Here is a 22,893-nt window from a genome sequence, read left to right on the forward strand (position 1 = left end):
CTAACGCTAGCATTAGCCCCCTTCTGCTGAGGGAGACTAGCTAGTTAGCTACAACCAACCATTATTTTATTTAACTAGGCAAGTCAGTAAAGAACAAATTCTTATTTTCAATGACGGTGTACCGTGGGTTGACTGCCTGTTCAGGGGCAGAACGACAGGTACCTTGTCAGCTAAGGGATTTGAACTTGCAACCTTTCAGTGACTAGTCCAACACTCTAACCACTAGGCTACGCTGCCGTTCCCTTATGTTGAGGGAGACTAGCTAGTTAGCTAACACCAACCCTTATGCTAAGGGAGACTAGCTAGTTAGCTACCACCAACCCTTATGCTAAGGGAGACTAGATAGTTAGCTACCACCAACCCTTATGCTGAGGGAGACTAGATAGTTAGCTACCAACAACCCTTATGCTGAGGGAGACTAGATAGTTAGCTACCACCAACCCTTACGCTGAGGGAGACTATATAGTTAGCTACCAACAACCCTTATGCTGAGGGAGACTAGATAGTTAGCTACCAACAACCCTTATGCTGAGGGAGACTAGATAGTTAGCTACCAACAACCTTTATGCTGAGGGAGACTAGATAGTTAGCTACCAACAACCCTTATGCTGAGGGAGACTAGATAGTTAGCTACCAACAACCCTTATGCTGAGGGAGACTAGATAGTTAGCTACCAACAACCCTTATGCTGAGGGAGACTAGATAGTTAGCTACCAACAACCCTTATGCTGAGGGAGACTAGATAGTTAGCTACCAACAACCCTTATGCTGAGGGAGACTAGATAGTTAGCTACCAACAACCCTTATGCTGAGGGAGACTAGATAGTTAGCTACCAACAACCCTTATGCTGAGGGAGACTAGATAGTTAGCTACCAACAACCCTTATGCTGAGGGAGACTAGCTAGTTAGCTACCACCAACCCTTATGCTGAGGGAGACTAGATAGTTAGCTACCAACAACCATTATGCTGAGGGAGACTAGATAGTTAGCTACCACCAACCCTTATGCTGAGGGAGACTAGATAGTTAGCTACCAACAACCCTTATGCTGAGGGAGACAAGATAGTTAGCTACCAACAACCCTTATGCTGAGGGAGACTAGATAGTTAGCTACCAACAACCATTATGCTGAGGGAGACTAGATAGTTAGCTACCACCAACCCTGCACAAACCTGTGGCTAACTCTGCTGCACTTTGACTTTCTGCCTGCTCGGCCCTCTCATTCACTACTTCCTGTTCTGCCCTCTCATTCACTACTTCCTGTTCTGCCCTCTCATTCACTACTTCCTGTTCTGCCCTCTTATTCAATACTTCCTGTTCTGCACTCTCATTCACTACTTCCTGTTTGTGCCTACTCATTCACTACTTCCTGTTCTGCCCTCTCATTCACTACTTCCTGCTCGTGTTCAACCTGATCAACCTGCTCTCTTTTTTTGACTCTCTTTCGGAAGAAGTTCTGAACATCCATATTTGCTCTGTGCTGCAGGCTCTGACTGAGTGACAGGCAGGAAATTAAAGTAACTCTTTGGTCCACCAGACACTGTGGCAGGTAGATTTAAAAATCTACCAGCCAACATATTTTATCTACCAACTAAACACAAAAAAATGATGAGCATGCTTTGTAATGTTTCTTAAACAATATATATATTTTTTACCTTTATTTTTAACTAGGCAGGTCAGTTTAGAAAAAAAATTGTATTTTCAATGACGGCCTACTGGGAAACAGGGGGTTAACTGCCTTGTTCAGGGGCTGACCAACAGATTTGTATCTTGTCAGCTCAGGGATTTGATCTTGCAACTTTTCAGGTTACTAGTCCAAAGCTCTAACCACTAGGCTACCTGCTGTGTATCAGTAGTAAGAAGTAATGTGATATATTGTTTTATTTCATTTTCTGTGACTTGAGTCTAACCTAAATATCACAGATGAGACAAACATTTTTTACCTGCCTTTACGGGCGGGGGTTACCGCGGTAACGCGACTCAAGTCCTGTTTGTGCCTGTGAGGATGAGTCTGACTGGTAGAAGCACAGATGGAACAGTGAGACAGATATTTCACTGGATGTGTAAATGTTTAAGCATCCCCTTGATGTTTCGACTCACTACCAAATATGGTGCTGAGAGGAAGCCAAATAGCCGGCAGTGGGAGAAGATGGAAGGAGATTTTGGCCGACATTCTGCTACTTTTCTCATTGATAAAACATTTGATCTCCATACAGTTTTCTATTCCCAAAACTAGAATCTGTTACGAACAGAGTGGACTACGTTTTTGTAGACTTGACCCTTTTTTAAGTAAAAAAAAAAGGTGTTTAGAAGGAGAGCAAAGGCGAATTGAGTTATTGCACGCGCGCACTTCTCAGAGTAGGTGTTCCCTAACGGAAATATGCAAATATATGCTACAACGCGCCAATAGGATCTCGCTAGCTTGTGCTTGGCTCTGCCCGCCTCCTTGCTTGTTCTGCCCACTGCGACTCATTTGTTCCCACCCGTTTGAAACGACGGGCTGTGGTCTATCTTGGTTTAGTTAAACACATCTTTGGTGGAAGCGTTGTCTTCTTTTCCCTAGCAGTTGAAACTCAAACATAGAAAAACAAACCTAGCTTGTAAAATAAAATAGAAATAGCCAAGAAACACAAGAAAAGAAGTCTAACTTCAGTAGACTTTAGTTTCTAGTAAATTAGACCAACTTTTATGTCTGTGCGCTGCGCTTCTAAAACGCACTCAGCTCTTGACTTGCGCACAGCCCCCAGCCAGGAAGTGTTACAACACGGGGCAGGAATATGCTGTATGGGATTTGTAGTTCTTTGACTTTGTGCGATTAATACATTTAAAAAAATGTCAGTACATTTTTTTTCTGCATAGAGCAAAATCATATCAGACTTTAAAAAAAAATAGACATCGCATTGGGAAAGTATTCAAACCCCTTGACCTTTTTCCACATTTTGTTACATTACTTATTCTAAAATTGATTACATTTGTTTTATTTTCTCGTCAATCTACACACAATACCCCATAACGACAAAGCGAAAACAACTTTTGAGAAATTTTAGCTAATTTATTAAAAATAAATAAAAAACAGAAATACATTATAAGTATTCAGACCCTTTTACTCAGTACTTTGTTGAAGCATCTTTGGCAGCGATTACAGCCTTGTGTCTTCTTGGGTTTGACGCTACAAGCTTGGCACACCTGTATTTGGGGAGTTTCCCCCATTCTTCTCTGCAGATCCTCTCAAGATCTGTCAGGTTGGATGGGGGAGCGTCGCTGCACAGCTATTTTCAGGTCTCTGGGTTCAAAATGTCAGTCTTCTGTTACTGTATATAAAGTGTAATATTGGGATGTAAACTCAAAATGTAATACATGTCAACTCTATATATCTGACATGGTACAGGTGTCTTCTTTATTTTAAACCCATGACCAAGTGTGTGAGGTGGATACTTCTGTTTCAAAGTAGATTTGTTTAAGACTACCGAGAAACACTCTGTGTGACCCTGATTTAGCCCATTGCAGTAAAATGTTAAAAGCAATGTTTCCACGTTTTCGGAGATTCACGGTAAACGCTGCATATGACGGCGCAAACATAAAGGACCTTTCAAAGGCGCATTGTCCAAATCGCGACCGGATTGAATCTCGGACTAAATTTCTATTGCTACTAATATACATGAATTTCACTGTAGCTTTGTCTTGTGTCTGACGTAAGTGTCTTTGTTGTTCCCTCCCAAACCAACCAGGCTTTTATAGAAATGGCTTCAGAGGAGGCAGCGATCACCATGGTGAACTACTACACCACAGCAACACCTCACGTACGCAACCAGCCAGTCTACATCCAGTACTCCAACCACCGCGAGCTCAAGACAGACAACCTGCCCAATCAGGGGGTGAGTACAGTCCAACCTGACCAATCAGGGGGTGAGTACTGTCCAACCTGACCAATCAGGGGGTGAGTACAGTCCAACCTGCCCAATCAGGGGGTGAGTACAGTCCAACCTGCCCAATCAGGGGGTGAGTACAGCCCAACCTGACCAATCAGGGGATGAGTAAAGTCCAACCTGCCCAATCAGGGGCTGAGTACAGTCCAACCTGCCCAATCAGGGGCTGAGTACAGTCCAACCTGCCCAATCAGGGGCTGAGTACAGTCCAACCTGCCCAATCAGGGGCTGAGTACTGTCCAACCTGACCAATCAGGGGGTGAGTACAGTCCAACCTGACCAATCAGGGGGTGAGTACAGTCCAACCTGACCAATCAGGGGATGAGTAAAGTCCAACCTGCCCAATCAGGGGCTGAGTACAGTCCAACCTGCCCAATCAGGGGCTGAGTACAGTCCAACCTGCCCAATCAGGGGGTGAGTACAGTCCAACCTGCCCAATCAGGGGCTGAGTACAGTCCAACCTGCCCAATCAGGGGCTGAGTACAGTCCAACCTGACCAATCAGGGGCTGAGTACAGTCCAACCTGACCAATCAGGGGCTGAGTACAGTCCAACCTGACCAATCATAGACTGAATCCACTGCATGTACGTTACAACCTGACCAATCAGGGAGTGAGTATCATAAAGCCTGACCAATCAGGGCCTCAGTATACTGATCAAAAATATAATTTGCAGATCCTATAAGAAAATTGGTCAATGTAAATAAATAAATGAGGTCCTGATCTATGGATTTCACACGACTGATAACACAGATATGCATCTGTTGGTCACAGATACCTTAAAGGAAGGGGGGTATGGATCAGAAAACCAGTCAGCATCTGGTGTGACCACCATTTGCCTCATGCAGCGCGACACATCTCCTTCACATACTGTAGATTTGATCAGGTTGTTGATTGTGGCAATACAAGACATACAACCAGAGGTCTCTTCAACAGTCCCCAGGTCCAGAACAGAGGCTGGGAAACACACAGTATTAAATAGAGTCATGACTACATGGAACTCTCTGCCGCCCGAGGTAACTCAAAATAGCAGTAAAACCAGATAAAAACCCCTGATAAAATAACACCTTACTGCACAGAACAGGACTGTGATTTGTGTTGTAATTTACTCTTTATTATGTGGGTGGGTGGCCTTGTGCACAAGCCTTGACTTGAAGAGACACGCAGACAATGTGATATATATGTTGTATTGTAATTGCCACTGTATTATGTGGGTGGGTGGCCTTGTGCACAAGCCTTGACTTGAAGAGACACGCAGACAATGTGATATATATGTTGTATTGTAATTGCCACTGTATTATGGATTGTAATGTGTAGATGGGGGGCCTTGCATGAATCATTGACTTGTGGGAGCTGGAACGGCTTGTAGAACAGGAACTAGCTCCTGTTTCTGAAGCGGGAGGCAGAGGCAGGAAATGATGTACTGTTATGTGTATTATTAGGTATTTTTATTTGTTGTTTTGTTTCCTGTTTGGACCCCAGGAAGAGTGTAATGGAGGATCCCAATAAAATATGAAATACTAAACCTGAGCAATCAGGTTCGCTGTATGCACAGTCCAACCTGACCAATCAGGTTCGCTGTATGCACAGTCCAACCTGACCAATCAGGTTCGCTGTATGCACAGTCCAACCTGACCAATCAGGTTCGCTGCATGTTCAGCCCAACCTGACCAATCAGGTCCACAGTCTGCTGCATGTACAGTACAACCTGACCAATCAGGTTCGCTGCATGTTCAGCCCAACCTGACCAATCAGGTCCACAGTCTGCTGCATGTACAGTACAACCTGACCAATCAGGTTCGCTGCATGTTCAGCCCAACCTGACTAATCAGGTCCACAGTCTGCTGCATGTACAGTACAACCTGACCAATCAGGTTCGCTGCATGTTCAGCCCAACCTGACCAATCAGGTCCACAGTCTGCTGCATGTACAGTACATAGCCCCTGCCCTGAACAGCATGTCACCTTATTCCCTAGCTAGTACACTACGTTACACCAGAGCTCTGGTCATAACTAGTGCACTACATTAGCTCTAGGCTCTGGTCTAAACTAGTGCACTGGGGCCTCCCGAGTGGCACAGCAGTCTAAGTACATAGCCCCTGCCCTGAACAGCGTCACCACAGACCCGGGTTCAATCCCAGGCTGTGTCACAGCCAGCTGTGACCAGGAGACCCATGAGGCGGCGCACAATTGGCCCAGCGTCGTCCGGGTTAGGGGGAGGGCTTAGCCAGTTGTCCCATTGCATTCTAGCGACTCCTTGTGGCGGGCCGGGCACCTGCAAGCTGACTCCAGTTATACGGTGTTTCCTCCGACACATTGGTGCAGCTGGCTTCCGGGTTAAGTGAGCAGTGCGGTTTGACAGGGTCATGTTTCGGAGGACGCGCGGCTCTCGACCTTCGCCTCTCCCGAGTCCGTACAAGACTGTAACTTCCAATTGGGGAGAAAAAGGGGTAAAATATACAGTACCAGTCAAAAGTTTCGACACACCTACTCATTCCAGGGTTTTTCTTTATTTTTACTAACAGGTGTGCCTTGTTAAAAAGTTAATTTTGTAATTTCTTTCCTTCTTAATGCGTTTGAGACAGTCAGTTGTGTTGTGACATGGTAGGGGGGGTATACAGAAGATAGTCCTATTTGATATAAGACTAAGTCCATATTATGGCAAGAACAGCTCAAATAAGCAAAGAGAAATGACAGTCCACAATTACTTTAAGACATGAAGGTCAGTCAATACAGAACACTTTAAGAACTTTGAAAGTTCCTTCAAGTGCAGTCGCAAAAACCATCAAGCGCTATGATGAAACTGGCTATCATGAGGACCGCCACAGGAAAGGAAGACCCAGAGTTACCTCTGCTGCAGATGATAAGTTCATTAGAGTTAACTGCACCTCAGATTGCAGCCCAAATAAATGCTTCACAGAATTCAAGTAACAGACACATCTCAACATCAACTGTTCAGAGGAGACTGTGTGAATCAGGCCTTCATGGTCGAATTGCTGCAAAGAAACCACTACTAAAGGACACTAATAATAAGAAGAGACTTGCTTAGGCCAAGAAACACGAGCAATGAACATTAGACAGGTGGAAATCTGTCCTTTGGTCTGATGACTTCAAATTTGAGATTTTTGGTTCCAATCACTGTGTCTTTGTGAGACGCAGAGTAGGTGAACGGATGATCTCTGCATGTGTGGTTCCCACCGTGAAGCATGGAGGAGGAGGTGTGAGTGTGCATTGCTGGTGACACTGTCTGTGATTTATTTAGAATTTAAGGCACACTTAACCAGCATAGCTACTGCAGCGATACGGCATCCCATCTGGTTTGTCCTTAGTGGGACAATCATTTGTTTTTCAACAGGACAATGACCCATCACACCTCCAGGCTGTGTCAGAGCTATTTGACTAAGAAGGAAAGTGATGGAGTGCTGCATCAGATGACCTAAACTCCACATTCACCCGACCTCAACCCAATTGTGATGGTTTGGGATGAGTTGGACCACAGAGTGAAGGAAAAGCATCCATCAAGTGCTCAGCATATGTGGGAACATCTTCAAGACTGTTGGAAAAGCATTCCAGGTGAAGCTGGTTGCAAAGCTTTCTTCATGGCAAAGGGTGGCTACTTTAAAGAATAAATGTTGATTTGTTTAACACTTTTTTGGTTACTACATGATTCCATAGGTGTTATTTCACAGTTATGATATCTTCAATATATACAGTAGAAAATAGTCACACAAAAAAACCTTGAATGAGAAGGTGTGTCCAAAACTTTTGACTGGTACTGTATATGCAATAAAACTAGTGCACTATGTAGTGTAGGAAATAGGTTGCCATTTGGGAGGTGTGTATAACAGGCTGGTCCAGTCCACCTTGGTCAGTTGTTTCTAGCCACTGTAGAGTATCATGTTACAACACACACAATGGATGACCAATATATATACATTATTGATTGTTTGTTGTCATGGTAAACTCAATGTCTGTTATATGTTATTGATTGTTTGTTGTCATGGTAAACCCAATGTGTGTTATATGTTATTGATTGTTTGTTGTCATGGTAAACCCAATGTCTGTTATATGTTATTGATTGTTTGTTGTCATGGTAAACCAAATGTGTATATACTATGTGATGAGCAACATTATGAGAATAAGTTAAAAAGTTATATCATTTAGGATTATTGTTTGTTTGGGGTATTAAACCCAACATCCCCCTCTCCTCCCTCTCTCCCCCTCTCCTCTCCTCTCTCTCATCCCCCTCTCCTCCCCCCCTCCCTCTCCTCTCCTCCCCCTCTCCTCTCTCTCATTCCTCCTCCTCCCTCTCTCCCCCCTCTCCTCTCTCTCTTCCCCCTCTCCTCCCTCTTCCCCCTCTCCTCTCCTCCTTCTCTTCACCCTCTCCTCTCCTCCCTCTCTTCCCCATCTCCTCTCCTCTCCTCCCTCTCTTCCCCCTCTCCTCCTCCCCCCTAACAGAGAGTTCAGGCAGCATTGCAGGCAGTCAATGCAGTGGCGTTGGGTGGTTCAGCATCTGGCGGTGACGGAACCCTGATGCCAGGACAGAGCCCTGTGCTGCGCATCATCGTAGAAAACCTCTTCTACCCTGTATCTCTGGAGGTGCTACACCAGGTAACCCTGACCTCTACCCTCTGACCTCTCACCTCTTCTACCCTGTATGACTGGAGGTCCTATACCAGGTAACCCTGACCTCTGACCTCTAATCCCTATCACTGGAGATCCTACACCAGGTAACCCTGACCTCTAACATCTCACCTCTTCTACCCTGTATCACTGGAGGTGCTACACCAGGTAACCCTGACCTCTGACCTCTCACATCTTCTACCCTGTATGACTGGAGATCCTACACCAGATAACCCTGACCTCTAACCTCTAACCCCTATCACTGGAGACCCTACACCAGGTAACCCTGACCTCTAACCCCTATCACTGGAGGTCCTACACCAGGTAACCATGACCCCTGACCTCTAACCCCTATCACTGGAGGTCCTACACCAGGTAACCCTGACCTCTGACCTCTAACCCCTATCACTGGAGATCCTACACCAGGTAACCCTGACCTCTAACCCCTATCACTGGAGGTCCTACACCAGGTAACCCTGACCTCTAACCCCTATCACTGGAGACCCTACACCAGGTAACTCTGACCTCTAACCTCTTCTACCCTGGACCACTGGAGACCCCACAACAGGTAACTCTGACCTCTAACCTCTTCTACCCTGGACCACTGGAGCCTACACCAGGTAACCCTGACCTCTAACCTCTATCACTGGAGGTCCTACACCAGGTAACCCTGACCTCTAACCTCTTCTACCCTGGACCACTGATTAGATGACTGGTTGAGTTATTGACTGATTCATTGATTGATGGATGCTCAAAGTACTTCACATAGTAAATGGGTGAAAATTCTTCTCATCCAGAGTTCTGGAATAATGCTCTCCTCTATGGTGCCAAGTAGCCTAAGAGACATGTTCATATGAACTTGTTTTTTTATTTTCGTTTTGTCTCCATAGATCTTCTCTAAGTTCGGGACGGTCCTGAAGATCATCACTTTCACCAAGAACAACCAGTTTCAGGCCCTGCTACAATATGCTGACCCGATGAATGCCCACCACGCCAAAGTGGTACGTACTGACCACCACAGCACGTTGTCAAAACACTTCACTTCATATTGACATGAAAAAAAGGCATAGCTCTGTTTGTACTATCAGGAACGTATGGTGTTGAAATGGCTGTTTCTCTGGAGGCTACATGGATAACAATAGGATTGATCCTCTAAACCAGAGGAGGAGCAGCACTTCTAGCATTATCTACTGTCTGTCTATTTCTGTCCTGATGTGTTCAGGTAGAAGCATTATCTACTGTCTGTCTATTTCTGTCCTGATGTGTTTGAATAGAAGCATTATCTACTGTCTGTCTATTTCTGTCCTGATGTGTTCAGGTAGAAGCATTATCTACTGTCTGTCTATTTCTGTCCTGATGTGTTTGAATAGAAGCATTATCTACTGTCTGTCTATTTCTGTCCTGATGTGTTCAGGTAGAAGCATTATCTACTGTCTGTCTATTTCTGTCCTGATGTGTTTGAATAGAAGCATTATCTACTGTCTGTCTATTTCTGTCCTGATGTGTTTGAATAGAAGCATTATCTACTGTCTGTCTATTTCTGTCCTGATGTGTTCAGGTAGAAGCATTATCTACAGTCTGTCTATTTCTGTCCTGATGTGTTCAGGTAGAAGCATTATCTACTGTCTGTCTATTTCTGTCCTGATGTGTTCAGGTAGAAGCATTATCTACTGTCTGTCTATTTCTGTCCTGATGTGTTTGAATAGAAGCATTATCTACTGTCTGTCTATTTCTGTCCTGATGTGTTCAGGTAGAAGCATTATCTACTGTCTGTCTATTTCTGTCCTGATGTGTTTGAATAGAAGCATTATCTACTGTCTGTCTATTTCTGTCCTGATGTGTTTGAATAGAAGCATTATCTACTGTCTGTCTATTTCTGTCCTGATGTGTTCAGGTAGAAGCATTATCTACTGTCTGTCTATTTCTGTCCTGATGTGTTTGAATAGAAGCATTATCTACTGTCTGTCTATTTCTGTCCTGATGTGTTTGAATAGAAGCATTATCTACTGTCTGTCTATTTCTGTCCTGATGTGTTCAGGTAGAAGCATTATCTACTGTCTGTCTATTTCTGTCCTGATTTGTTCAGGTAGAAGCATTATCTACTGTCTGTCTATTTCTGTCCTGATTTGTTCAGGTAGAAGCATTATCTACTGTCTGTCTATTTCTGTCCTGATGTGTTTGAATAGAAGCATTATCTACTGTCTGTCTATTTCTGCCCTGATTTGTTCAGGTAGAAGCATTATCTACTGTCTGTCTATTTCTGTCCTGATGTGTTCAGGTAGAAGCATTATCTACTGTCTGTCTATGTCTGTCCTGATGTGTTCAGGTAGAAGCATTATCTACTGTCTGTCTATTTCTGTCCTGATGTGTTCAGGTAGAAGCATTATCTACTGTCTGTCTATTTCTGTCCTGATGTGTTTGAATAGAAGCATTATCTACTGTCTGTCTATTTCTGTCCTGATGTGTTCAGGTAGAAGCATTATCTACTGTCTGTCTATTTCTGTCCTGATGTGTTTGAATAGAAGCATTATCTACTGTCTGTCTATTTCTGTCCTGATGTGTTCAGGTAGAAGCATTATCTACTGTCTGTCTATTTCTGTCCTGATTTGTTCAGGTAGAAGCATTATCTACTGTCTGTCTATTTCTGTCCTGATTTGTTCAGGTAGAAGCATTATCTACTGTCTGTCTATTTCTGTCCTGATGTGTTTGAATAGAAGCATTATCTACTGTCTGTCTATTTCTGCCCTGATTTGTTCAGGTAGAAGCATTATCTACTGTCTGTCTATTTCTGTCCTGATGTGTTCAGGTAGAAGCATTATCTACTGTCTGTGTCACGTATTAACAAGGTAGGTGGAATCAAGCGCAGAGAGCAGGTGCAGTGAGTCGATAGTTTATTCTCCGGAACAAACACTGAAAACCCGAAAACAGGGTGAAATAATCCAACACAGGATTAAGATATATCGGAGCAAATAGCACAATACGTAATCACTAAAATACATGAAACCAAAACAATCCCGCACGAAACAAGGGCGGGACAACCTACTATAAATAAGGACGTCAATAAACTAAAATACACACAGGTGAAACTAATAAGACAAAACCAACAGACAAACGAAAAAGGGATCGATGGTGGCTAGTAGGACGGTGACGACGACCGCCGAGCACCGCCCGAACAGGCAGGGGAGCCAACTTCGGCGGAAGTCGTGACAGTACCCCCCCCCTGACGCGCGGCCCCCGCAGCGCGCCGCCACCGTCCTCGAGGACGACCCGGAGGACGAGGTGCTGGGCGATCCGGGTGGAGGCGGTGGAAATCACTCAGGAGAGAAGGGTCCAAAATGTCCCTCACCGGAACCCAGCATCTCTCCTCCGGACCGTACCCCTCCCAGTCCACGAGGTACTGTAGGCCCCCCACCCGGCGTCTCGAATCCAGAATGCCCCGAACTGTGTACGCCGGGGACCCCTCGATGTCCAGGGGGGGCGGAGGGACCTCAGGCACCTCACCTTCTTGCAGGGGACCAGCCACCACCGGCCTGAGGAGAGACACATGAAACGAGGGGTTAATACGGTAATACCTAGGAAGTTGTAACCTGTAACACACCTCGTTTATTCTCCTCAGGACTTTAAACGGCCCCACACACTGCGGCCCCAGCTTCCGACAGGGCAGGCGGAGGGACAGGTTCCGGGTCGAGAGCCAGACCCTGTCCCCCGGTGCAAACACGGGGGCCTCACTGCGGTGTTGGTCAGCGCTCCTCTTCTGCCGTTCGCCCGCTAACCGTAGTGAGTCCTGAACGGCTTTCCATGTGTCCTTGGAGCGCTGTACCCATTCCTCCACCGCAGGAGCCTCGGTCTGGCTCTGATGCCATGGAGCCAGGACCGGCTGGTAACCTAGCACACACTCAAAAGGAGACAAGTTAGTTGAGGAGTGGCGTAGGGAGTTCTGAGCTAGTTCAGCCCAGGGAACATACCTTGCCCACTCACCAGGCCGGTCCCGGCAATAGGACCGCAGAAACCTGCCCACCTCTTGATTTACGCGCTCCACCTGCCCATTACTCTCGGGGTGAAAACCTGAGGTTAAGCTGACCGAGACCCCCAGTCTCTCCATAAACGCCCTCCATACTCTGGACGTGAATTGGGGACCCCGATCAGAAACGATGTCCTCAGGCACCCCATAGTGCCGGAAGACATGGGTAAACAAGGCCTCAGCAGTCTGCAGGGCCGTAGGGAGACCGGGCAACGGGATGAGACGACAGGACTTAGAAAACCGATCCACAACGACCAGGATTGTAGTACTTCCCTGGGACGGGGGAAGGTCGGTAAGAAAGTCCACCGATAAGTGTGTCCACGGCCGTTGTGGAACGGGGAGGGGTTGTAATTTCCCTCTAGGCAAGTGCCGAGGAGCCTTGCTCTGAGCACACACGGAGCAGGAGGAGACATAAAATCTCACGTCTTTAGCTAGCGTGGGCCACCAGTATCTCCCTCTCAGACTCCGCACTGTCCTCTCGATGCCCGGATGACCCGAGGAGGGGAGAGTATGAGCCCACCGAATCAGCTTGTCCCGGACCCCCCTCGGTACGTACTGGGTTCCTACTGGACAGTTGGGGGGGGCCGGCTCTGACCGTGAGGCCCCCTCTATCTCTGCGTCCACCTCCCATACCACCGGTGCCACGAGACATGACGGTGAAATGATGGGAGTTAGCTCAACGGGCCGCTCCTCGGTATCATAGAGGCGGGACAGCGCGTCGGCCTTGGTGTTTTTGGAGCCGGGCCGGTATGAGAGGGTAAACCGGAATCTGGTAAAAAACATGGCCCATCTAGCCTGACGTGGATTCATTCTCTTCGCTGCCCGGATATACTCGAGATTACGATGGTCAGTCCAGATGAGAAAGGGGTGTTTAGCCCCCTCAAGCCAATGTCTCCACACCTTCAGAGCCTTGACTACAGCTAACAACTCCCGGTCCCCCACATCATAGTTTCGCTCCGCTGGGCTGAGCTTGCTCGAAAAAAAAGCACAAGGGCGAAGTTTGGGTGGCACGCCCGAGCGTTGGGACAGCACGGCTCCGACCCCAGCCTCGGACGCATCCACCTCCACTATGAACGCTAAAGAGGGGTCCGGATGCGCCAACACGGGTGCATTGGTGAACAGCTCCTTCAAACGAGTGAATGCTCTGCCCGCCTCTGCTGACCAGCGCAAGCGCACCGGTCCTCCCTTCAGCAGCGAGGTGATGGGAGCAGCTACCTGACCAAAACCCCGGATAAACCTCCGGTAGTAATTGGCAAACCCTAAAAACCGCTGCACCTCTTTCACCGTGGTCGGAGTCGGCCAATTACGCACGGCTGTAACGCGGTCATCCTCCATCACCACCCCAGAGGTGGAAATACGATATCCCAGGAAGGAAACGGACTGTTTGAAAAACTCACATTTCTCCGCCTTGCAATACAGATCATGCTCCAGCAGTCGCCCAAGTACCTTACGCACCAGAGACACATGCGCCGCGCGTGTGGCAGAATAGATCAAGATGTCATCGATGTACACTACCACTCCCTGCCCGAGCAGGTCTCGGAGAATCTCGTCTACGAAGGATTGGAAAACGGCTGGAGCATTCTTCAACCCGTATGGCATGACGCGGTACTCATAATGACCAGATGTAGTACTGAATGCAGTTTTCCACTCATCCCCTCCCCGGATACGCACCAGATTATACGCGCTCCTCAGGTCCAGTTTTGTGAAGAAGCGCGCCCCGTGAAATGATTCCACCGCCGTGGCGATGAGAGGTAGTGGGTAACTAAACCCCACTGTGATGGAATTTAGACCTCTATAATCAATGCACGGACGCAGACCTCCATCCTTCTTCTTCACAAAAAAGAAGCTCGAGGAGACGGGTGATGCGGAGGGCCGAATGTACCCCTGTCTCAGTGATTCAGTAACGTATGTTTCCATCGCTACCGTCTCCTCCTGGGACAATGGATACACGTGACTCCTAGGAAGTGCAGCGTTCTCCAGAAGGTTTATCACGCAGTCCTCTCGACGATGAGGTGGTAATTGGGTCGCCTTCTTTTTACTGAAGGCGATAGCCAAATCGGCATATTCAGAGGGAATGCGCACGGTGGAAACTTGGTCTGGACTCTCCACCGTAGTCGCACCAACGGCAACTCCTCTACACCTACCTGAACACTCCTCTGACCACCCCTTAAGAGCCCCCTGTCACCAGGAAATCACCGGGTTGTGTTGAGCTAACCAGGGAACCCCCAACACCACCGGAAACGCAGGTGAATCTATAAGGAACAGACTAATCTGCTCCTTATGATCCCCCTGCGTTACCATGTCCAGTGGCACCGTAGCCTCCCTAATCACTCCTGACCCTAATGGTCGGCTATCTAATGAGTGCACGGGGAAAGGTTGATCTACCGACACCAGGGGAATCCCTAGCCTTAACGCAAGCCCACGATCCATGAAATTCCCAGCTGCGCCTGAATCGACTAGCGCCTTATGCTGTAGAGAGGGAAAAAACCCAGGGAAAGAAATCAAAACATACACATGACCGACAGGAGGCTCTGGGTGAGTCTGGTGCTTACTCACCTGGGGTGATCGAGCAGTGCTCCGCCTGCCATCCCGACTCCCAGACGAGTTCCTCCAGCACCGGTCTGACGTGTGCCCTCGTCGACCACAACTGGTGCAGGAGGACACTCCTCCTCCGGTCTCCCTCGAAGCTGCCCCTCCTAATTCCATAGGGATAGGGGCAGGAGGGCTGGGAAGTGGAAACGACAGGGCCTGATCCGAACGCCCGCGAGCAGCCAGCAGATTGTCGAGACGGATAGCCAAGTCAATGAGCTCATCCAGTGTGCAGGTGGTGTCCCGACATGCCAGCTCCCTGCGGACGTCCTCCCTGAGACTGCATCTGAAATGGTCGACCAAGGCCCTGTCGTTCCATCCTGCTCCTGCGGCCAGGGTCCTGAACTCCAGAGCAAAGTCCTGAGCGCTCCTCGTCTCCTGCCGCAGGTGGAACAGCCGTTCACCCGCCGCCCGACCCTCTGGTGGATGGTCAAAAACAGCTCGGAATCGGCGGGTGAACTCTGGGTAATTATCCCTCGCCGAGTCCGGGCCATTCCATACTGCGTTGGCCCACTCGAGGGCTCGCCCAGTCAAGCAGGAGACGAGGGCGCTCACGCTCTCCTCTCCAGAGGGAGCAGGACGCACGGTAGCCAGGTATAGCTCCAGTTGAAAGAGGAAACCCTGGCACCCAGCCGCCGTTCCGTCATACTCCCGTGGGAGTGTCAACCGCAGAGCCCCGGAGCCAGATGTGGTCACAGGAACAGGAGGTGCTGGAGAAGGGGGTGCTAGTGATGATGTGGGAAGACCACTCCTCTCCCATCGATCCATCCTCTCCATCATTTGGTCCATGGCAGAACCAATCCGATGGAGCACGCTGGTGTGGTGGAGGACTCTCTCCTCCATCGATGGGAGAGGAGACGCGGCTGCTCCTGCTGATTCCATGGGTGGTGCGGGATTCTGTCACGTATTAACAAGGTAGGTGGAATCAAGCGCAGAGAGCAGGTGCAGTGAGTCGATAGTTTATTCTCCGGAACAAACACTGAAAACCCGAAAACAGGGTGAAATAATCCAACACAGGATTAAGATATATCGGAGCAAATAGCACAATACGTAATCACTAAAATACATGAAACCAAAACAATCCCGCACGAAACAAGGGCGGGACAACCTACTATAAATAAGGACGTCAATAAACTAAAATACACACAGGTGAAACTAATAAGACAAAACCAACAGACAAACGAAAAAGGGATCGATGGTGGCTAGTAGGACGGTGACGACGACCGCCGAGCACCGCCCGAACAGGCAGGGGAGCCAACTTCGGCGGAAGTCGTGACAGTCTGTCTATTTCTGTCCTGATGTGTTCAGGTAGAAGCATTATCTACTGTCTGTCTATTTCTGTCCTGATGTGTTCAGGTAGAAGCATTATCTACTGTCTGTCTATTTCTGTCCTGATGTGTTCAGGTAGAAGCATTATCTACTGTCTGTCTATTTCTGTCCTGATTTGTTCAGGTAGAAGCATTATCTACTGTCTGTCTATTTCATTATTAATATCAGAAGTTTTTTGTTGTTGTTTTTTTTACCTTTATTTAACTAGGCAAGTCAGTTAATAACAAATACTTATTTACAATGGCGGCCTACTCCGGCCAAACCTGGACGGCGCTGGGCCAACTGAACCAACAAGACCGCTAAACAAGACCGCTAAACAAGACTGCTAAATAGCTATTCTAATGGCTACCAGGACTATCTGCATTGACCCTATTTAGCACCAACTCTCTTGAACTGACTCCATGAACCCACACTGGACTCTACCCACACTGGACTCTACCCAACACACTGGACTCTACCCACACACTGGACTCTACCCAACACATTGGACTCTACCCACACACTGGACTCTACCCAACACATTGGACTCTACCCACACACTGGACTCTACCCAACACACTGGACTCTACCCAACACATTGGACTCTACCCACACACTGGACTCTACCCACACTGGACTCTACCCACACTGGACTCTACCCACACTGGACTCTACCCAACACACTGGACTCTACCCACACACTGGACTCTACCCACACACTGGACTCTACCCAACACACTGGACTCTACCCAACACACTGGACTCTACCCACACACTGGACTCTACCCACACACTGGACTCTACCCAACACACTGGACTCTACGCAACACACTGGACTCTACCCAGCACATTGGACTCTACCCAACACACTGGACTCTAGCCAACACACTGGACTCTACCCCACGCACTGGACTCTACCCCACACACTGGACTCTAGCCAACACACTGGACTCTAGCCAACACACTGGACTCTACCCCCCACACACTGGACTCTAGCCAACACACTGGACTCTACCCAGCACACTGGACTCTACCCATCACACTGGACTCTACCCACACACTGGACTCTACCCACACACTGGACTCTACCCAGCACACTGGACTCTACCCATCACACTGGACTCTACCCACACACTGGACTCTACCCACACACTGGACTCTACCCACACACTGGACTCTACCCATCACACTGGACTCTACCTACACACTGGACTCTACCCAACACACTGGACTCTACCCACACACTGGACTCTACCCACACACTGGACTCTACCCACACACTGGACTCTACCCAACACACTGGACTCTACCCAACACACTGGACTCTACCCACACATGGGACTCTACCCACACACTGGACTCTACCCACACACGGGACTCTACGCAACACACTGGACTCTACCAACACACTGGACTCTACCCAGCACATTGGACTCTACCCACACACTCACGCGTACACAAACACACACACCCCCACACACACACTTTCACACTCATCACATACAGTCTTGGCCAAAAGTTTTGAAAATGACACAAATATTCATTTTCACAAAGTCTGCTGCAATATATTGCATATACTCCAGAATGTTATGAAGAGTGATCAGATGAATTGCAATTAATTGCAAAGTCCCTCTTTGCCATGCAAATGAACTGAATCCCCAAAAAACATTTCCACTGCATTTCAGCCCTGCCACAAAAGGACCAGCTAACATCATGTCAGTGATTCTCTCGTCAACACAGGTGTGATTGTTGACGAGGACAAGGCTGGAGATCACTCTGTCATGCTGATTGAGTTTGAATAACAGACTGGAAGCTTCAAAAGGAGGGTGGTGCTTGGAATCATTGTTCTTCCTCTGTCAACCATGGTTACCTGCAAGGAAACACATGCCGTCATCATTGCGTTGCACAAAAAGGGCTTCACAGATATTCTCCTAAAGTTGATTCAGCTGCGGGATCGGGGTACCACCAGTACAGAGCTTGCTCAGGAATGGCAGCAGGCAGGTCTGAGTTCATCTGCACGCACAGTGAGGCGAAGACTTTTGGAGGATGGCCTGGTGTCAAGAAGGTCAGCAAAGAAGCCACTTCTCTCCAGGAAAAACATCAGGGACAGACTGATATTCTGCAAAAGGTACAGGGCTTGGACTGCTGAGGACTTGGGTAAAGTCATTTTCTCTGATGAATCCCCTTTCCGATTGTTTGGGGCATCTGGAAAAAAAAGCTTGTCCGGAGAAGACAAGGTGAACGCTACCATCAGTCCTGTGTCATACCAACTGTAAAGCATCCTGAGACCGTTCATGTGTGGGGTTGCTTCTCAGCCAAGGGAGTTGGCTCACTCACAATTTCTCCTAAGAACACATACATGAATAAAGAATGGTACCAACACAACCTCCTAGAGCAACTTCTCCCAACCATCCAGGAACAGTTTGGTGACGAACAATGCCTTTTCCAGCATGATGGAGCACCTTGCCATAAGGCAAAAGTGATAACTAAGTGGCTCGGGGAACAAAACATCAATATTTTGGGTCCATGGCCAGGAATCTTCCCAGACCTTAATCCCATTGAGAACTTGTGGTCAATCCTCAAGAGGTGGGTGGACAAACAAAACCCCACAAATTCTGACAAACTCCAAGCATTGATTATGCAAGAATGGGCTGCCATCAGTCAGGATGTGGCCCAGAAGTTAATTGACAGCATGCCAGGGCGGAGTGCAGAGGTCTTGAAAAAGAAGGGTCAACACTGCAAATATTCATGTACTTTTCAGTAAAAGCCTTTGACACTTATGAAATGCTTGTAATTATACTTCAGTATTCCATAGTACCATCTGACAAAATATCTAAAGACACTGAAGCAGCAAACTTTGTGTCAATTAATATTTGTGTCATTCTCAAAACTTTTGGCCACGACTGTACACTGCTGCTACTCTATCTATCCTGTTGTCTAGTCACATTATCCCTAGCTATATGTACATATCTACCTCAATAACCTGCACATCGACTCGGTACTGGTTCTCCCTGTATACGGTGCATTCGGAAAGTATTCAGACACCTTGACTTTTCCTACATTTTGTTACGTTACAGACTTATTCTAAATTTAATTTGTTTTTTCTCTTAATCAATCTACACACAATACCCAAAAATGACAAAGCAAAAACAGGTTTTTAGAAATGTTTGCAAATGAATATCACATTTACATAAATATTCAGACCCTTTACTCAGTACTTTGTTGAAGCACCCTTGGCAGCGATTACAGCCTCTTCTTGGGTATGACGCTACAAGCTTGGCACACCTGCATTCACGGGACAAACATACAAGCTAAACATGCTGTCTACCTCTGATCTTGGAGAAGGAGAGGTTGGACAGTGTGTTTTACTGTCTGTAGGGTATTCCACTATTTTCCCCAAATTTCCCCCGTTTTCCAGAAATCCTGGTTGGACAATTCTGGTTTTCCTGCTTATTCCCTACTGATATCTGAATTATTCCAACCAGGATTTCTGGAATTTTGCAACCCTATCTGTCTGGCTTCTTTCATTTCATCCCTTGCTATAGAGCCCACAGATCAGACACACCAGCCACAGCCAGCCACCTAGAACCCACAGATCACACACAGACGCACACACACACACACACACACATACACTCCTAGGCCACAAATCATCAGCCCCCAGGTTTTCATCTGTCAGTGGCTCTGTGGCGAGGAGAGATGAAGGCAGTGAGACCAATCCAGAGAAGACAGACAGTAATTATATCCTTTAGTGTGCTGTAGTCTGGCCTCTGCTCTGACTGTGTTCTGTTGTACTGCTGCCATGTCTTCCCCTGTTCCCCCAGGGGGCTAGGGTGAAGTAGAGCCCCACGGGGGCGAAGGTGAGGGTGAAGTAGAGCCCCACGGGGCGAAGGTGAGGGTGAAGTAGAGCCCCACGGTGCTAGGGTGAAGTAGAGACCCAGGGGGCTAGGGTGAAGTAGAGCCCCAGGGGGCTAGGGTGAAGTAGAGCCCCACGGGGCTAGGGTGAAGTAGAGCCCCGGGGGTGAGGGTGAAGTAGAGCCCCAGGGGGCGAACGTGAAGTAGAGTCCCAGGGGGTGAGGGTGAAGTAGAGCCCCAGGGGGCGAGGGTGAAGTAGAGCCCCATGGGGCGAGGGTGAAGTAGAGCCCCATGGGGCGAGGGTGAAGTAGAGCCCCACGGGGCGAGGGTGAAGTAGAGCCCCAGGGGGCTAGGGTGAAGTAGAGCCCCAGGGGACGAGGGTGAAGTAGAGCCCCAGGGGGCGAGGGTGAAGTAGATCCCCAGGGGGCTAGGGTGAGGGTTAAGTAGAGCCCCACGGGGCTAGGGTGAAGTAAAGCCCCACGGGGCTAGGGTGAGGGTGAAGTAGAGCCCCATGGGGCTAGGGTGAAGTAGAGCCCCTCGGGGCTAGGGTGAAGTAGAGCCCCACGGGGCTAGGGTGAAGTAGAGCCGAAGGGGGCTAGGTTGAAGTAGAGCCCCCCGGGGCTAGGGTGATGGTGAAGTAGATCCCCAGGGGGCGAAGGTGAGGGTGAAGTAGAGCCCCACGGGGCTAGGTTGAAGTATAGCCCCAGGCGGTGAGGGTGAAGTAGAGCCCCAGGGGGCGAAGGTGAGGGTGAAGTAGAGCCCCACGGGGCGAAGGTGAGAGTGTAGTAGAGCCCCAAGGGGCGAAGGTGAAGTAGAGGGAGCTTGTTTGTTTGTAAACGTTTTAATTATGCGGATGCAGTTCAACTCTTGGTCTTATGGATGAGAATGGATGTTGTATGAAGGTTAGGGCTGGGTCATATTCATTAGGGAACACCCATATCTAAATGTTTTGCAATCAGAAATGAAAATAAGTCCCTGTTGTGGTCAATAAGACCCTGTTGTGGTGAATAAGACCCTGTTGTGGTCAATAAGACCCTGTTGTGGTGAATAAGACCCTGTTGTGGTCAATGAGACCCTGTTGTGGTCAATGAGACCCTGTTGTGGTGAATGAGACCCTGTTGTGGTCAATAAGACCCTGTTGTGGTCAATGAGACCCTGTTGTGGTGAATGAGACCCTGTTGTGATCAATGAGACCCTGTTGTGGTGAATGAGACCCTATTGTGGTGAATGAGACCCTGTTGTGGTCAATGAGACCCTGTTGTGGTGAATAAGACCCTGTTGTGGTGAATAAGACCCTGTTGTGGTCAATGAGACCCTGTTGTGGTGAATAAGACCCTGTTGTGGTCAATAAGACCCTGTTGTGGTCAATAAGACCCTGTTGTGGTGAATGAGACCCTGTTGTGGTCAATGAGACCCTGTTGTGGTCAATAAGACCCTGTTGTGGTGAATAAGACCCTGTTGTGGTCAATAAGACCCTGTTGTGGTGAATAAGACCCTGTTGTGGTCAATGAGACCCTGTTGTGGTCAATGAGACCCTGTTGTGGTGAATGAGACCCTGTTGTGGTCAATAAGACCCTGTTGTGGTCAATGAGACCCTGTTGTGGTGAATGAGACCCTGTTGTGGTCAATGAGACCCTGTTGTGGTGAATGAGACCCTGTTGTGGTGAATGAGACCCTGATGTGGTGAATGAGACCCTGTTGTGGTCAATGAGACCCTGTTGTGGTGAATAAGACCCTGTTGTGGTCAATGAGACCCTGTTGTGGTGAATAAGACCCTGTTGTGGTCAATAAGACCCTGTTGTGGTCAATAAGACCCTGTTGTGGTGAATGAGACCCTGTTGTGGTCAATGAGACCCTGTTGTGGTCAATGAGACCCTGTTGTGGTGAATAAGACCCTGTTGTGGTGATTGGGCTGTGAGCTGCTCCCTCCCTGATAGTGAACCCAGCAGTGGCCTGATAGCGGACACAGCAGTGGCCTGATAGTGGACGCAGCAGTGGCCTGATAGTGGACACAGCAGTGGCCTGATAGCGGACCCAGCAGTGGCCTGATAGTGGACCCAGCAGTGGCCTGATAGTGGACACAGCAGTGGCCTGGTAACGGACCCAGCAGTGGCCTGATAGTGGACGCAGCAGTGGCCTGATAGTGGACACAGCAGTGGCTGGATAGTGGACACAGCAGTGGCCTGATAGTGGACGCAGCAGTGGCCTGATAGTGGACACAGCAGTGGCCTGATAGTGGACACAGCAGTGGCCTGATAGTGGACACACAGCAGTGGGTTTAATTTAGTGAACGTTGCTCCAGATCTCTAATGGGATCTAGGGGTCGGTCATAAATGTCACCCGATTCCCTATGGCCCCTGATTGCTACGACCATTCGACGAGCCATCAAACATGCGAAAGGACAACTTAGGTGGAAGGTGGAATCCTATTACACTCTGATGTTCGTCGTACGTGACAGGGCTTTGCAGACGCACAACGGAAACCCAACCGGGAGTTGCCCAGCGATGCAGAACTCCCAAACGAGGAATATAACACTGTGCCTTGCGTGAAAGTCCCTGTTTCTCCGGATGACTG

At 48.2% G+C, this 22,893-nt stretch overlaps 1 protein-coding gene across 6 annotated transcripts in view; it reads left to right on the forward strand.

Moving 5' to 3' along the window:
• LOC139422651 (polypyrimidine tract-binding protein 3-like) overlaps positions 1-22,893 on the forward strand; it is a 104,536-nt gene that overhangs the window by 45,464 nt on the left and 36,179 nt on the right. For 5 of the 6 annotated variants that reach the window (XM_071173812.1, XM_071173809.1, XM_071173811.1 and 2 more), the window contains 3 exons: positions 3,729-3,875; positions 8,382-8,534; positions 9,437-9,547. In XM_071173812.1, coding sequence (XP_071029913.1) covers positions 3,729-3,875; positions 8,382-8,534; positions 9,437-9,547 — 411 coding nt within the window. Of the gene's footprint in view, positions 1-3,728; positions 3,876-4,328; positions 4,341-8,381; positions 8,535-9,436; positions 9,548-22,893 lie in introns of those variants that run through there. The other variant, XM_071173815.1, reaches the window with a different exon arrangement.

The sequence above is a fragment of the Oncorhynchus clarkii genome, chromosome 12, assembly GCF_045791955.1.
Source record: "Oncorhynchus clarkii lewisi isolate Uvic-CL-2024 chromosome 12, UVic_Ocla_1.0, whole genome shotgun sequence".
Classification (NCBI taxonomy): Eukaryota; Metazoa; Chordata; class Actinopteri; order Salmoniformes; family Salmonidae; genus Oncorhynchus; species Oncorhynchus clarkii.